This window comes from Mauremys reevesii, linkage group 7 (assembly GCF_016161935.1).
Source record: "Mauremys reevesii isolate NIE-2019 linkage group 7, ASM1616193v1, whole genome shotgun sequence".
Classification (NCBI taxonomy): domain Eukaryota; kingdom Metazoa; phylum Chordata; order Testudines; family Geoemydidae; genus Mauremys; species Mauremys reevesii.
Window position 1 is genome coordinate 12092432 of NC_052629.1, and position 16282 is coordinate 12108713.

At 45.3% G+C, this 16282-nt stretch overlaps 1 protein-coding gene across 6 annotated transcripts in view; it reads right to left on the minus strand.

Annotated features, from left to right (window-relative positions):
• Positions 1 to 16282, minus strand: part of AFAP1L2 (actin filament associated protein 1 like 2) — a 109689-nt gene that overhangs the window by 40520 nt on the left and 52887 nt on the right. For 5 of the 6 annotated variants that reach the window (XM_039481875.1, XM_039481877.1, XM_039481874.1 and 2 more), the window contains exons 2-3: positions 4154 to 4282; positions 3393 to 3470 (exon numbers count right to left, since the gene is read on the minus strand). In XM_039481875.1, the coding sequence (XP_039337809.1) occupies positions 3393 to 3470; positions 4154 to 4282 (207 nt within the window). Of the gene's footprint in view, positions 1 to 3392; positions 3471 to 4153; positions 4283 to 4784; positions 4804 to 16282 lie in introns of those variants that run through there. The other variant, XM_039481878.1, reaches the window with a different exon arrangement.

The following is a 16282-nucleotide window of genomic DNA, read 5'->3' on the forward strand; positions in this document are numbered from 1 at the left end:
TGCCTAGGAATCATCCTAATGAGCATCACCATGCCAGGAATACATAGTTTGTTTTCCGTATTCATTCCCCCACCCTCCACCCCACCACAAATCTACTCAGCAAATCAAGAGCAGGATGGAGACCTTTTTTCAGATCCTCAACTGATGCGCATCAGCACAGCTCCACAGAGCTGAGGAGCTGGCCATGGGATGCAGCACAGTTTGGGTCTGGGGATCTCAGGGTTTTATATATAGCCTTTTGCTGTGGTACTTGGGCACTTTCAGGGTAAATCAGATGTGTATGGTGAGATCCCTGCCGGGCTTTAAGGAGTTTCCTGCTCTTCTCTCCTCCCTTTATAAGGAGGGATCTGCTTGAGGAATAATTCTTTTTCTAAACCAGCTGTAAGCATCAACTCAAGAGTCTAAGGCCTTGTCTACACTACAGGGGGAGATCGATCTAAGTTACGCAACTTCAGCTACATGAATAACATAGCTGAAGTCGACGTACTTAGATCTACTTACCCAGGGCCGGCTCCTGGGTTTTTGCCACCCCAAGCAGCAAAAAAAAAAAAAAAAAAAAAAAAAAGCTGCGATCGCAATCTGCAGCTCTACCGCCACCGCTTCAGTCTTCAGCAGCAATTCAGCGGCTGATCCTTCGCTCCGAAAGGGAGTGAGGGACCCACCGCCAAATTGCCACCGAAGACCCGGACGTGCTGCCCCTCACTGTTGGCCGCCCCAAGCAGCTGCTTGCTGGGTTGGTGCCTAGAGCCAGCCCTGTACTTACCACGGGGACCACACTATGCGATGTCGACGGGAGACGCTCTCCCATCGACCCCCCTTGCATTTCTCGTTCAGGAGGAGTACAGGAGTTGATGGGAAAGCGATGTGCGGTCAATTTAGTGGGTCTTCACTAGGCCTGCTAAATCAACCGCCGATGCATCGTTCCCTCAATAAGCGTAGCCAAGCCCTTACAAAACCAGTTTGCTTACACTGGCTTCCAGCAAAGGCATCGCAGAATTGTCCCTAATACAATAGGATATATTTTCAGGTTCTCTCTTAAGGCATGAAGTTGCTTAATAACAGGGCACTTAGTACACGTTTCACTGGATCTGAAATTCCCCTAGCCCTGGAATTTGGGCAGGTGACATTTAGAAAGACAAAAAACAGGCCAGAGGAAATAGTGTAAACATGCACAGGTTTAACAGAAATAAAATGTCCTACTTCTTCATTCTTATACAACTATGCTCTCCATTATCTGCAAACAAGGCAAATAATTCACAGATCCCAAGACCAGATGGGACCATTGGGATCATCTAGTCTGACCTCCTGTATGAGGCAAAGCAGAGAATTTCACCAAGCAAATTCCTGTATCCAGCCAAAAAACTGCTGTTATGTCTGCGTTTGTACTGTATTTTCCCTGCTGGTATTACCAAAGAACAATCTTTATTTTTCAAGTAGATTGTAGCCTCTTAGGTCATTTACCAGGGTGAATTCAATTACTGTGCCATAAAAAGATACCTCTGAAGGACTGTATTGCTCAGCTCGTCGTCTTATTAGTGCAGTCAAAAGTAGATTCATCAATGAGAAAAATTGTTGGCCATCCCTCACCTGCTTTGTTCCCCTTTCTCTGAGCTGATGTCATTGTCTCTAGAAAATATCTTACCTTGCATTGCTCCTAAAGGGAATGCTTTCAATGCAATCTAACCGTGAATGGGCCCAGGCCCCAATCTGCTAGCATGCACCCAGCACCTATTATGCAAAGTTTCATTGATTTCAATGGGACTTCGCATGGGTTTAGGAGACCACATTAGCACAATCAGGGCTTGAATGAATGAAACTGACTTGATAGGCAGATTCCAGCACCTGCACCCATTCAGGGCTCTGCACAGATGCAGGGTTTCCCATCCAGTCAGTCACAGAACTGAGGTCTTTTACACATCCATAACTAGGATTTAGACCACACACGCATAGAACTGAAGCCACTGACTTCAGTTTTTCCAAACAAAACTTAGAAGTTTAACTTGGTCTGGGGAAGTGGTTGAAAGAGCAAGGGCCATATCCTTTAGGGAATGATTGCAAGTGGGGGCTCAGGGCCCATGATAGGGACATGGCTGAAATAAAAACAATGACAGCAGGCTTTAACGGCCTGACACAGCTCCATGGCTCACTGCATTGCCTGGCCAAGCCTTATTTTGTACATGTCATGGGACCCAGGATAGAGAATCCATGTAAATAAATCTTTCCATTGCCACTGATTTCCATGCTCAAGTCATGGTAGATACAAGCAGGCCTTCTGTGGCTATGGTTTAATATTATAATTATGCAACTAGTGGAACTGACCAAGATTGTGACCCATTGTGATGGGGCTGTACCTACATATAGTAAAAAGAGAATGTCTCATTTTCAGAAGCATTTGACATTAATCCACAATTTGGCTGCATGAAGCAGATTTAAACACAATAAAAATCGTGGCACTAACATGACCTTTGCAGGCCACCATATTGTGCACTTTGCTTGTGTGTTGTCCCCCTTCCCTTACAGTCTAAATAGACAAGACAGAATGAGGGTAAGCAATCTGGGGACAGGGACTGTCTCTTATGTTTGTATGGGGCTCCATTCTCAGCTGGCCCTTAGGCTGTAATAAACATGAATAATAATGATGACGATAGGAAGTGGCTAAAGGGCTGATCTATATTTGTAAGCATGAAGCTTTGAAGATAAGTGGCCCTTTTGAGTTTCCATAAATGTTGTGAACGGGACAAGTTTGCACAAAATAGTTCTGAATTTTTGGAGAATTCCTTCCCATGTTGTGAATGCAAAACCAGGTGGATCTAGTCAGAAAAACTGTTGGAAGACAATCACGAGCATTTCACCCAGGGTTATTATTCTCAACTTATACAGTTTGCAAGGATACAGTGCTAGGAACTTCCTGAGAACGTGGGGGGAGGGATGTTATGTATATTCTGTGCATCAATAATTCATCCTGAGCCAGTTTAGACTCTTTGAAACCACCAGTGGCATGGTGCAAAGCAGCATGCTGAACACAGTAATCAAACGAAAGCTTTTAGACATGGATTGACTTGCTTTGGGTCTATACGAAATGGGATGACTTCTTTAAATATTTCAGTAGGGTTGCATGAAGCTGCATACTTAGCAAGGAGACATTTTTATCCCTAAGTACTGCCCTCAAAAGTGCTACTTCCAGGAATAACCTCACTGTGTTAGCCAAAAGCATGGAATATGTAAAAATATGGTAGTCCTTCCACCCCTTCCATTGGCTTAATTCTGCACCCACTGAAATCAATGGGAATCATGTCTGATTTCATTGGGAGCAGGATCAAATCCTATGCCCCTTTATTCTCTCTCCATTGGGAAGTTAAATCCCAGACATTTGGTAGCCATAGATTCCATACCTCCACCATCTTTCTCCTTTCCATCCTTTTGTTTAACCGAGGTCACTTTGTTCATGTAAATGTATTCCTCATCACCACCTGCAAACAAAGGGAAGGAGAGATGTCTTCATGAGCCAGTCCCATTCACGCTGCTAAGTTTTCACACAGAGAGAAGCAAAATATGTGCACATGCATGCGTATGTACCCTTAAATCTCTACTAAATGCAAAGAACTACCATTTATACAATGTTAAATTGCTAAATTAAACACCGAAGAACCAGGAAATTCCATGAGTTAAAATTTCTGCTTTGATATGAACTCAACCAAACGGCATGTCCTCTGTATCTTATGGTGTGGATTAAATAAACTAAGTTTTAACAAGGAAAACAGAAATGATCAGGAATCTCGGAAATCCTTTACTTTTAAAAATGTGTAACTGTGGTTATTTTTGTATATAGTTCTAGTAATTTATATACACCTCTACCCCGATGTAACGTGACCCAATATAACATGAATGTGGATATAACGCGGTAAAGCAGCACTCCGGGGGCACGGGGCTGCGCACTCTGGCAGAACAAAGCAAGTTTGATATAACATGGTTTCACCTATAACGCGGTAAGATTTTTTGGCTCCCAAGGACAGCGTTATATTGGGGTAGAGGTGTACAATTTAAAAACAAAATCCATCTCTCTCTTTCGCATATCCCCTCTCCCCAGTCCCAAGTTATAAAAAACCCATATAACTCATCTCTCCCACCCACAACGTGCTGTATCCACACGTACCGCTCGTCTTTGTGTACACTCGCAGGAGGTCGGAAAGGAAGCATTTTTTCACTACAGCTGTGCTGCTGAGGCTCTCTTCATCCAGTATCTTCAGAAAATCCTCGAGTTCCGTAAGCAGCTGTTCTAGTGCTAAAGGAGACACAGCAAACAATTGGGATAATTTCTTTACAGGGCCACCTGGTTACATTTAGAGAGGGGACATGCACTGAACCTCTAATTCCCAACCGCTGGACATGGTTTTGATCAGGAGGGATTTGGATTTGAGCTGAACCATTCTTAAGGTTTTGGTTCTGGATCACATCTCTAAGTGGAAGGGATTTGTTTTCTGATTCCAGTTCAGCTATAGCTGAAATCACACCAAGATTTTGTCCAGAGAGTTTAGAGGCTTTGTAAGAACAGCTGATCTTGTGAGAGTTTGGCCATTTGCTGCTGGAACTACCATGAAAGCAGCTGGCAAGGTTTTGGCACCGTTGAATATGACCCTGATTTTGCCTAGAGCCCTGAGCCCTAGTCTCAACCTGATTCAGACTGGGATCCAGCTCCAAACGTTGCCTTTTTGGGGCCACTTCAAATTTGATTCCATTTATCTTTGCAGTGACTCAAAGACTCATGCACAAGAAATAGAGTATACCCATGATACTCAGGGTCTTCTGGGACTATGTTGCTTTGAAGAGCTTCCAGCAATTTGCCTCTTGCATCAAATGGAGATGTAGAGGATCTGAAAGCAAGCGCAGGACTGATCAGCACCTGAACAAGTAAGTGTTCAGGAGAAAGACGCCATGGACAGAACACCCCCTTTATAATAACCTAAAGAGCGAGTGGAGAACAGGTCAAGTAGATCATGCCCCCAGCACCACCACTAAGCAGAGCCAATCAGTTTATTAGTTATAAGAAAATCCTTCTTCTTTCTGTTGAACGGTTCCCTGTCAAATAACTTCTGTGAAAAGGCCCACACTCTACTAGCTGGCATTCAGTTACTCACTTCTGATTTCGCCTACTGTTGCCAGGGGTAAGTTATGAACAGGGGCAGGAGACCATTCCAGCGCAGAAAGAACAGAGTGTTTTGTGAAGAAAGGAAATGCAGAATAAGAACGACAATGGGTGGGAAGGGCAAGGAGTCAGCCAGGTATGGTGATTCCTTCTCTTAGGACTCTCCTCTTCTACATTAACTCAGTCACTTCCTATATTCACATGCTTTGCATAAGCATATTAATTGTTACAATGCATAAGCATATTAATGTTATTGTTACAATGCATAAGCATATTAATGTTATTGTTACAATGCCTTGCTGCACCACTAGGGGATGTGGGGCTACAAAACACGGAGTGGTTAAGCTGGGGAGATGCGATTATTTATAAGCATTTCCATGGCACTCTTTACAATAGGATCTGCACCCCACAGCAATGAAATATGTCAACACTCTGGGAGGTAGGAAAGCATTAATATCCCCATTTTGTAGACAGGAAAACTGACGCACAGCTAGATTAAGTGGTTTGTCCAAGGTCACAGAGAAAGCGTGTGGCAGAACCAGGAATAGTGCCTAGTTTTCAGTCTTAGTACCTAATCACAAGGCAATTTTTTCCCTACTAAAGCTATGTCTACACTACCACTTACGTCAGCAAAACTTATGACACTCAGCAGTATTAATATTTCACCCCGAGCGACATAAATTACACCAGCATAAGCGCTAGTGTGCACAGAGCTCTATGTTGGTGGGAGAGCGTCTTCCACCGACAAAGTTTCTGCCACTCACAGGGGGTGGTTTTTTATGCTGACAGGAGAGCTCTCCCTTGTTGGCATAGAGCATAGTCACACCACATGCTGTAAGTGTAGATATGCCCTAAGAAGGTGTGCGTGTAAGGGGAGAAGACTAGCTCAGTGGTTTGAGCTTTGGCCTGCTAAACCCAGGGTTGTGAGTTCAATCCTTGAGGGAGCCAATTAGGGATCTGGGGCAAAATCAGTACTTGGTCCTGCTAGTGAAGGCTGAGTGATGGACTCAACAACCTTTCAGGATCCCTTCCAGTTCTATGAGATAGGCATATATTATATTATTAAGCCAGTTTACTGGGTGGTAGCAAGTATTTGTACTCTAATGCCATATGATTTTATTTGGCTAACTTTGTGGATCCAACAATTGACCATCGCTCCTGGGCTTGACTGTAAACACCAGTCCACTTCCTCCAGATCAATTTATATAACCTAACTTAATTTGCTCAGGAGCCTTTGTTCTATTGCCTGGGAGCCCTTTATATTTTATTGTGACTTCTCTACATTAGATTACTTTTATTTTGGTCTGGCTGAGCACCAATGGGCAACTTCAAATGTCTGCCTTGTGCTGCATCGGCTTGGCTTGTCTCGTCACCTGGCACAACCCACTGCAACACAAATCAGGTACCAGTAAGACCAAGAAGTCCCAGTGCTTTTCACAAGCAAGTGGAAAGGGGGAATTACTTGTAAATACTGGGATTTTACCAATAACTGTGATTCAAACGGAGGAGTGATTATTTGGTATCAATCACATCTCTCAGGCATTCTCTAACCTGGGGGATTTGCTCTGAGTCCAGCAAACAGACAAAACACCACTGTGTAAATCACAATTTTCCTGTCTACAGTGGAATTTGCGCTGGCGCAGTGACTTGGGTGGCTGGCCATCAACTGCTGGACTTGGCGCAAAATCCCACTGGAGACAAGGCCAAAATATACTGTCCTATTAGCTTGTTCTACCGGACATGACACTTTACATATAAGCAACAATAACAGTAAGAGCACAACCCAAACAACATCACAGCTTATCTCGGAGCTACTGAAGTGGGTCAGCTTCCCCAACAGCTGTCCACATGGAAGTCAAGATAGAGTTTGTGTTTCTCCTTAAGGTTAATGATTCCTCCTCCCATCCCCCATTACTATAGAGAATGACCTCGTTCTTCTCCCAGGCATCCAGAACTACCATAGCACACAGGGTCGAATCTCTTACGAACAACACAGCTCATGCAATAGGTTTCATTTTCCAGCAAGGGAGTCAGAATGCCAAAACTGGCTTCAGGCTTCCCGTGACTCAAACAGCTCATTGAGAGCCTGATCCAACAGCCACAGAGATCAGTGAAAAGATGCCGATTGACTTCCATGGACCTGGATCAGGGCCTTCAAGGAAAAACGTTCAGCTCTTCTTCAAACAACAGCAATGTATGCGTGGCCTGTTCCTATGCAAATCTCCCTCTGATCTCAGTGGGATGCTCCATATCCAAACCTGATACCTGTACAAATAAATCGCCACTGCAATGAATGGGACTATTCATTTCAGAGAGAAGAAGGAAGAGAGGGAGGAACATGCTAATTTTAATAAGAAAGCAACGAGCACAAGCAGGAAAGTGAAGATGAAATATTCAAGGATGGATATGAAGGGAGCCAAAGGGATACTCAGTGCAAATGAGGAGGAAAAAGAAAAGACCACAGCAGGTGGGTAAGAATTAGCAATGGTCCAGAAGTGTCTCTATCTTAAGCCAAGGTAGGATTTTGAAATCAATGGAGCTACAGTGATTTCAACAAGCTGAGGATCTGTCCCACTATGTGTACGGTATATTGAACCTAGTGATGGGCAAACCAGTTTGGAAATTATCTAGAGCAGCCTGATCCAAATGTCCTCAGTGGCGCCCCTCTGCCCTGAATGTGTAACTTGGATATTTATACTGCCTCATCACTGTAGTACCGAAGCATCTCAAAATCTAATGTATTTATCCTCTCCACACCCCTGGGAGGCAGGCCAGTGCTATTATTCCCATTTTACAGTTGGGGAGCTGAGGCCCAGATGAGCTAAGTGGCTTGCCCAAGGTCACACAGGAAGTCTGTGCAGGGGTAGGAAATTGATCCCAGGTCTCTCCAGTCCTTGGTTAGTGTCCGAACCATGGACTCTCTCTTTCTCCTGTGTTTTTGCCTTCTCACCCTGGTGGTCTAGAAGCGATCACATGGTAAGGTACCACTGCTGTAGCGAGGCTGCCTTGCTGGTCCTGTCCCCATGGGGCGTCTGACAACACTCACTTGATTCCAATTGCAGCCCCATGGGGCTCTTCAGCCAGCATCTCCAGGGCCTTTGTTTAGCATATTAGAAAGCCAGGGTTCTGCAGCAGCAGCAAGGGAAGGGGACTGGAGTAGTAGAATCAGGGTGGGATTTTTGAAAGCACAGAAAGGGAGTTAGGAACACGAGTCCTTATGAAAGTCAATGAGATTTGTGCCTCTTACCTCGTGAGGGGCTTTACTTTTACCCTGTTCTAGCACCTTCCTTTTAAGAATCGCAGCCCCTATCTATGTGATGTTTTCATACAACACTTATCAGCCTGATACCTACCCTGAGAGAGCTAGAGATTGTCATCCTCATTTGAAGCCTATCGAAAGTGAGGCTCAGATTAAGGGACTTGCCCAAGGTCACCCAGGAATTCTGTCATAGAGTCAAGAAATGAACCTCAGTCCCCTAAATCCCTGCCCAGTGCCTTAACCACCAGACCATCTGTGCCCTGTAACACGTGGTTACTAGGCAATGATCATTCAAAGGGCCCCTAGAAATTTAAATAATGTTTAAAGGGCATTTAGGAATCTCAGATCCATGAGGACAGCAGGTAACTGGGGAAAAGAACTATACGGCTCTGCCAAACCCCATACAGCATCTAGTCTGGAGTTTGTCTGCAGACCCTTAACAATTTTGTCTTAAGCCCGTTTGCTCTAGTTTGGATCTAGATGGGCACCAAAGCAAAGGGCAAGGAAAGTGAGTGCAAGAGAATGGGCTAGATGGGCAGCCCTGAGAGATTTGTCAGGGTGGGTTTACAATCAGCCTCTGGGATGCTTTTGAGGTTCTTCCATCCTATATTTAACTCTAAAAGCATGAGTTGATGATAAGAAGAACGAGGAGTACTCATACCTCTAAGGTGCCACAAGGACTCCTGATACAGACTAACACGGCTACCACTCTGAAACCTGAGTTGATGATGTGTTCTATCCAGTTTTATTACTGCTACTTCTACTATAGCTTCCTAGAAGCAGCCTAGTCCAGTAATTCCACCTAATTCCAGCAAAGGAGCCTCATTGCTAGAGTGACACATGGAGAGTCGGGAACTTTAATGTTGCAATAACAAAGCTGCTTTCCACACAAAGGCTGCATGCTCCACTCATGACATTTGGCTGTCGATGCATCTGATCCCATCTTGGCACGAGTCTAGGGCTATGCTTGGTAGATGAAAAGAAGTCTCTTGCCTCAAAGTATTGGCTATTCAGTTTACGTGAAACCAGAGCCAAAAAATTAGCAGTTCACATCAGATCCGGAGGCAACGCACTCTTTGTCAAGTAACCACAAGTTATACCCAACAGTAATGTTGTTAAAAGGTAAATGACCATTAAACGGGGCTACAAAAATATTCCTTCCAACAGCCTCCGATCTTTGCCATTCTGCTCTGATGATGATACACATCTATGTCTAATCTGAAGAGACCAGGTCACACTCTAGCATTATAAGGAAACAAGGCAGGCAGGCTCAGGATTAACCTTCACACAAGGATTTTAGAAATCCCTGTTGAACGGGATCGAACCATCTCATTTAATCTAAACTAAATTAATTATTACCAGTTATTTATGTCAAGGTACAGATCCCAACCAAGATCAGAGCCCCATTGTGCTAGGCACTGTAGAGACATGTAGTAACGGATAACTCCTGCCCTGAAGAGCTTACGCTGTAAGTAGATGAGACAGACACAAGGTAGAAAAAAGGAAGCATTCCTTTCCCCCTTATTTACAGATGGGAAACCAAGGCGCAGAGAGATTAAATGACTTGCCCAAAGATTCTGTGGCAGAACCAGGAACTGAGCCTGGTCCTTCTGCATCCCACTCTAGTGCTTCACCCCAAGACCATTTTTGCTCAAACCTTTAAGAGAGATTCACTGGAAGAATTTCTAAGCGATTGGGAGCGTTCACGCCTGTTGAAAGCAGAGCGTTACTACTGATAGAGTAGAGTACTTCTTGCTCTTACGCCTGTCCCAGGCTGGGTTAAGACAGGGGGCGGAGGGGAAGATGAAATCAAGCACCTCTCTCATACCGTATGTATCCTGGAGGGAGCTATAAGCACTATTAGTTCTGTATCCCCATCTGGTGAGTATAGTGTACTGTTCCAAACCCCTTGGAATGTCCAAAACTATAGTGAAACTGACCATGCTCCCTTGATTCTTAGAATTGCAGCGGGCAGAAGCAGTGGAGGTGTTTCTGAACAGCACTGTGCTACCCTGGATTCCCTTGAAAGCGTCTACTCAACACAATGCAGAGTGGAGGCTTTTCCGTAGCAGCTTTTCATTCTCTGGTTTCCCCTACTAAACATTCTAAGCTGGCAGCATTCTAAGCTCTCCCATGAGGCTGCTTTGGCAGAAGCCAGTTGCCTTCTCACTTTGGTTTTCTTTCTCTGCTGCAGGGGGTGGGGGGAAAAAATCAATAGACCATGTGAGAATTGCGTGCTGGGTAAAAGCCGATTTAGAGAGAGCATTCAAATCCCTGAATAGTGAGTGTTAGCAGCATACCGTGGGGATCTACCCCATTCTTACTAGGCTAATTGGGACATTTATAAGGGCTGACTGTGGCTGGGAAGGCAAGAGTAGTCTGTGGTGACAGCAGAAGAAAGCTATTCTCTCTAGTTGTGAGAAGAGCCAGATGCGTTGCCAGTGACAGCTGCAACAGCTGGATGACCCTTAGAAGAGACGGTCTTCCAAAATAACAAAGCACTTACTTCTTCAAATAAGCAGCCATCTCTCTACCTTACCCACTTGAGATTCCTATGAAGGATGAGCTGCAAAAATGGTAAAATAGCCACAGCATAAAGGCAGGATTCCTCCATTAACTTCAACAGGATCAAAACCGGACAGTGCACACTTTGAAAGCAAGCTGCATTTGCATGCCAATTGGTACATAGCAAATGTTTCATGTACTGTACAGAACTGATACATGGTACTGCTGTAGAATGATGCTCACATAGATTGGATAGGTGCCACATCATGAGTAGGATAATATGCTGAACCTTTAAACACATGTTGTACACCGCAATGTAACTTGGTTTGGATGTTATCAATTCAAGGCCACTGGAAGGTGTAAATTTAGGCTACAATTTTCAAACGTGGGTGTGTCAACTTAGGAATTAGACTTGGCACTTTGTTTGAATGAAAACAATTTTTTTTTAATTAAAAACGGGAGAGGGTTCCCTCAAGCATTTTTCATGAAAAACTATTGACTTTTGCCCAAATGCTTCACTCTTCATGAATATTTTCATAATGTTTTCAATCAAAAAATCAAAAGGATTATAGAAATTTTTATTTATTAAAAAAATGAAACTTCCAGCAAACAAAAAGCCAATACCATTTTGATGTTTAAGATGCAAATTTATATATTTTTAAAACCCCTACAAAGAAAAATGCGGCATTTTTGCGCTTTGCAAAATGGACACATTTTGAAATTTCAAAATTTTGTAAACTTCCCCCGCATTTTTCAACCAGCTGTAGAAAGCTACTCAGAGCACATTTTGGCACTTGAACAAATTGTCCTGGTTTTCCAAAATGCTGAGCTCTGTCAGAGGAAAAGAAAAAAGAGAGAGAGAGAGACACACACACACTTCAACTGAGGTGCCTAAATAAGGTTTTAATTGCCTGGTTTCCCACATCCAAGTTGGAAACATTTGGCTTGGTCTTGCTGCGAAGGCTGAAATGGAGGAAGAGGGGCAGACAATGCGTCTTGTGGGTCGTAGGCTGAGAACGGAACAGTTGAGCCCAACCAGCTCTGCGTGGGCTGCTTTGGATGTTTGAACAAGAATCTTATTGACGAGCCGGCAGCTCTAACCCAGAAACTCTGAACTTTAACAAACTGGCAGCAGAAGATGCACAAAAGGCTTTTCAGTTTTCTGAACAAATAACAGACTTACTTTCCCTGCTCAATCGGAAGATGAGAAACAGCATCCGGGGGGCGGGAGGGGGGCCGGGGAGGAAGAGGGGGAGAGAAAGCATGAAAAGCACTCAGACAGCTGAAACAGGGGCTTTTCTCTGAGCGATCCCACGCCTTTGGGTCACTTACTGTAGCTTTCAAGACAAACACAGCGATGCCCCGCAGAGATGTGGGTCTCCCACCCTTTCCATTACAACCCAGCCAGTGCATCACACCAGACTCAGCTGTGCCACAGGAGGTCTCACTCTGGCAAGCAAATTTTTGCATGAGATTTGAATAAGACCAGCAGCATGTCCCCTTCATAACAGCATCTTTATAGAACACCTGTCATCCCGAAAGAGCTTTATAAGCAGTCTGTGGGCTGACTCCTGCATGCACTCACTACCAGGCGTAGCGCTTAATGCTGTGAGTTACTCCCCAGCGCACCGATAAATATAACCATGTAACCAAGAGTCCTGTAAGATGTCTCAGTGACCTGAAGCCAAGAGCGCTGCTTATGATAATAAGCACTGCACCTGTAAGTGCACATATCTCGAGTTTTACACACTCCCAGCAATAGCAGACACTTCTGGGGTGGAGTCGGGACAGACAGACAAATACCCACTGCACCATAACGGGGGCGGGAAAATTTTGGCCAAAGAAGCCAAGATGAATTGCGCCTGAAGTGAACCCTATGAGGGCTTGGCATGCAGGCATCCCTTCCCCTAGAGCTGTCACCTTGTCTCTTCCCCCTACCCTGACCTTTTCCTCTCCTCAGGTTGCTTTTTTCCTGCTTTTGTTTTCTATTTTTTCTCTTGTTTGATCGCTGGGATTTTTTTTTTTGCTTTCCATGCCCGTTCCCTACTCACCAGAAGGGCTACATGCTGCTGACTTTGTCTGGGAGTTAGAGAGACCAGCTGCCCTGATGCTAACAGACAGCTGTTTGGTGTCTAATGTGGTTTCTAACCATGCCCAGAAAGGACATTGGATCCTACAAAACAGCTGTTTTCAAGACAGAATCATGCACAGGACCTGACAGAGAGACAGCACAGGGCTTTGTACCATGAAGCAAGCACTGGAGAGAGTTGTCCCTTAACAACAAGCTTGGTCCAGTATTTTTCATACACCTATCTTCTGCTTCCTTTAGTTAAACTGGGGGAGATCCACTGATTGCTCCAAGCAGATGGGCAACATATGGTCTCCTGGCTGAGCTCAGCCCTGCGGGAACAGAGACGTGGGGAACTAACTCCGTCACAACACAACTGGTTCGGACGGCGGGCTCCTACCTGGGCGTGGGGCTGCTGTGCGCATGAGCTGCTCCTGCAGACGTCTGAATGAAGGGCTGCTGCAGATCAGTGAAAGAAGGTTGGCTGCTCTTAAAAGGGTCACCAAGCACTTTACCAGCAGCTCCTGGAGTACATTTGTAGTGGTACAGCTGAGGCAGATTTAGGGTCACGGGACTTTCCTCGTTCCCAGTGCACCTCTTATCCCACCCCACCCACCTGTCTGTTCCTGCCCTCCTGTACTGGGCATAAGCACTGCACCTCCCCTACTATCTGTGCCGGCAGGGAAAGCAGCACAGATTCGTGTCTATTTTAACAAGTTGGTTCCCACAGACCCTGGCTCATCAGCCACCTGGCTAGAAACACAGCTTCCCTGAGGACGTTGGGGGCTTTGGCTGTGGGACCCTCCTTGGTAGCTCAGTCTTCCCCTCTCTACAACAAGTTCACCAGCTACCATGATTGTGGGACCGCAAATTCCTCATGATTAGTGCTACCATAATTACTGCCAGTTACAGCACGGGAGCAAAACTCTGCCAAGTGTACCAGAACCATAGGAATAAAGGAGGTTAACCCTACCCAAAGTAGCTGGAGCAGGATCTCTCTCTTGCAGGCAAGATACAATTCAAAGGAATCTGTCAGACCTGCATGGAGGAAGGACCCACACACCACCGAGTCTTAATACCCGTTAGTATCCTTCCTGTCTTTTTCTTCTAGCGTTTTCAATCTTTTACATGGCTCAAGACCATCCTTTCTTAAAATGAGCAACTGAAACATAACAGAAGGCGAAAGAAAAAATGTTGAAGCAACTTTGTTGCATTCAAAGCAAAGGACTGAGAATGGGGATATGTGATTTTCCCCCTCAGCTTCCACTGAAGCACTGATTCCCTGTGTTACACTGATGGGCCATATTAACTTACTCTGTGTCTCTGCTTACCCATCTGTAAAATGGGTGTGATGACACTGTTATTTCACAGGGAAGGGATGTATACCAAGTACTATGAGATGTTGGTTACCAGGGGCCATCGCAGGGCTTTTAGTGAATAAGTTTCATCACTTAATATTCTTGCTCAATCACTGTCAAAAATGTTTCATATGATCCTCATCAATCTCTAGAGTGACAGCAGGGAGCATTCAGTTAGACTCTGAGCTCTAGTCATTGTGCCAATACGCAAACCAGTTATTTCCTCTGGCATCCTCTTGTGCAACTGTGTACAGGGGGCAGGCAAACCCTCTCCAAAACACAATCTACACACTCTGTTCACAATCAAAACCCATCTGTCTCCTAATGACATAATATAAAACAACAGAAGCTTCAGCACATGCCTTCTCTGGCTTAGTTGTTCCCAAGACTTCTCCCTCCATACTTCTCAACCGTATCTGCCACTTCCATGTCTCTGATATCCATGGTGAAACAAACTCCACCCACCTCCCATGGCGAGTCAGAAGGACTGGCTCATTTAGCATCTCTCTGCAGGGTTCCAAGACCAGTTAATACCATGAGGCCTCAGAAGATGCCAGTCCCCCACTTACAGCTGTAAACATCATAAAGGCTGGTCCCGCTCCCTTTAAGATCAATGCAGGGCGGCTCCAGGCCCCAGCACGCCAAGCGCGTGCTTGGGGCGGCATGCCACAGGGGGCGCTCTGCCGGTCACCGGGAGGGCGGCAGGCAGCTCCGGTGGACCTGCCGCAGGCGTGGTCCACCGGAGCCTCCTGCCGCCCTCCCGGCGACCGGCAGAGCGCCCCCCACGGCATGCCGCCCTGCTTGGGGCGGCAAAATGTCTAGAGCCGCCCCTGGATCAATGAAAAAATTTCCATTGACTTCAATGAGAGCAGGATCTGGCATATAACGTGTGATCCCTTATAGCAGGGCAACATCTTGTCACATCTGCAGTCTCACATAACGCATTATGCCCAGTGGTCTGTGATGGGATGTTAGATGGGATGGGATCTGAGTTACTACAGAGAATTCTTTCCTGGGTGCTGGCTGGTGAGTCTTGCCCACATGCTCAGGGTTTAGCTGATGGCCATATTTGGGGTCGGGAAGGAATTTTCCTCCGGGGCAGATTGGCAGAGGCCCTGGAGGTTTTTCGCCTTCCTCTGCAGCATAGGGCATGGGTCACTTGCTGGAGGATTCTCTGCAGCTTGAGGTCTTCAAACCACAATTTGAAGACTTCAATAACTCAGACATAGGTTAGGGGTTTGTTATAGAAGTGGATGGGTAAGATTCTGTGGCCTGCTTTGTGCAGGAGGTCAGACTAGATGATCATAATGGTCCCTTCTGACCTTAAAGTCTATGAGTCTATTACATTGATTTCTAGGCAGAATTACAGCTGGCCAGGAGCACATAACACAGCACATTGGTTATTCATAGATTCATAGATTCTAGGACTGGAAGGGACCTCGAGAGGTCATCGAGTCCAGTCCCCTGCCCTCATGGCAGGACCAAATACTGTCTAGACCATCCCTGATAGACATTTATCTAACCTACTCTTAAATATCTCCAGAGATGGAGATTCCACAACCTCCCTAAGCAATTTATTCCAGTGTTTAACCACCCTGAACTTTTTCCTAATGTCCAACCTAAACCTCCCTTGCTGCAGTTTGAGCCCATTGCTTCTTGTTCTATCCTTAGAGGCTAAGGTGAACAAGTTTTCTCTCTCCTCCTGATGACACCCTTTTAGATACCTGAAAACTGCTATCATGTCCCCTCTCAGTCTTCTCTTTTCCAAATTAAACAAACCCAATTCTTTCAGCCTTCCTTCGTAGGTCATGTTCTCAAGACCTTTAATCATTCTTGTTGCTCTTCTCTGGACCCTCTCCAATTTCTCCACATCTTTCTTGAAATGCAGTGCCCAGAACTGCAATAATCAGGCACAGTTTAAAATGTGCATCGTGCAGGGGAGAATAGCA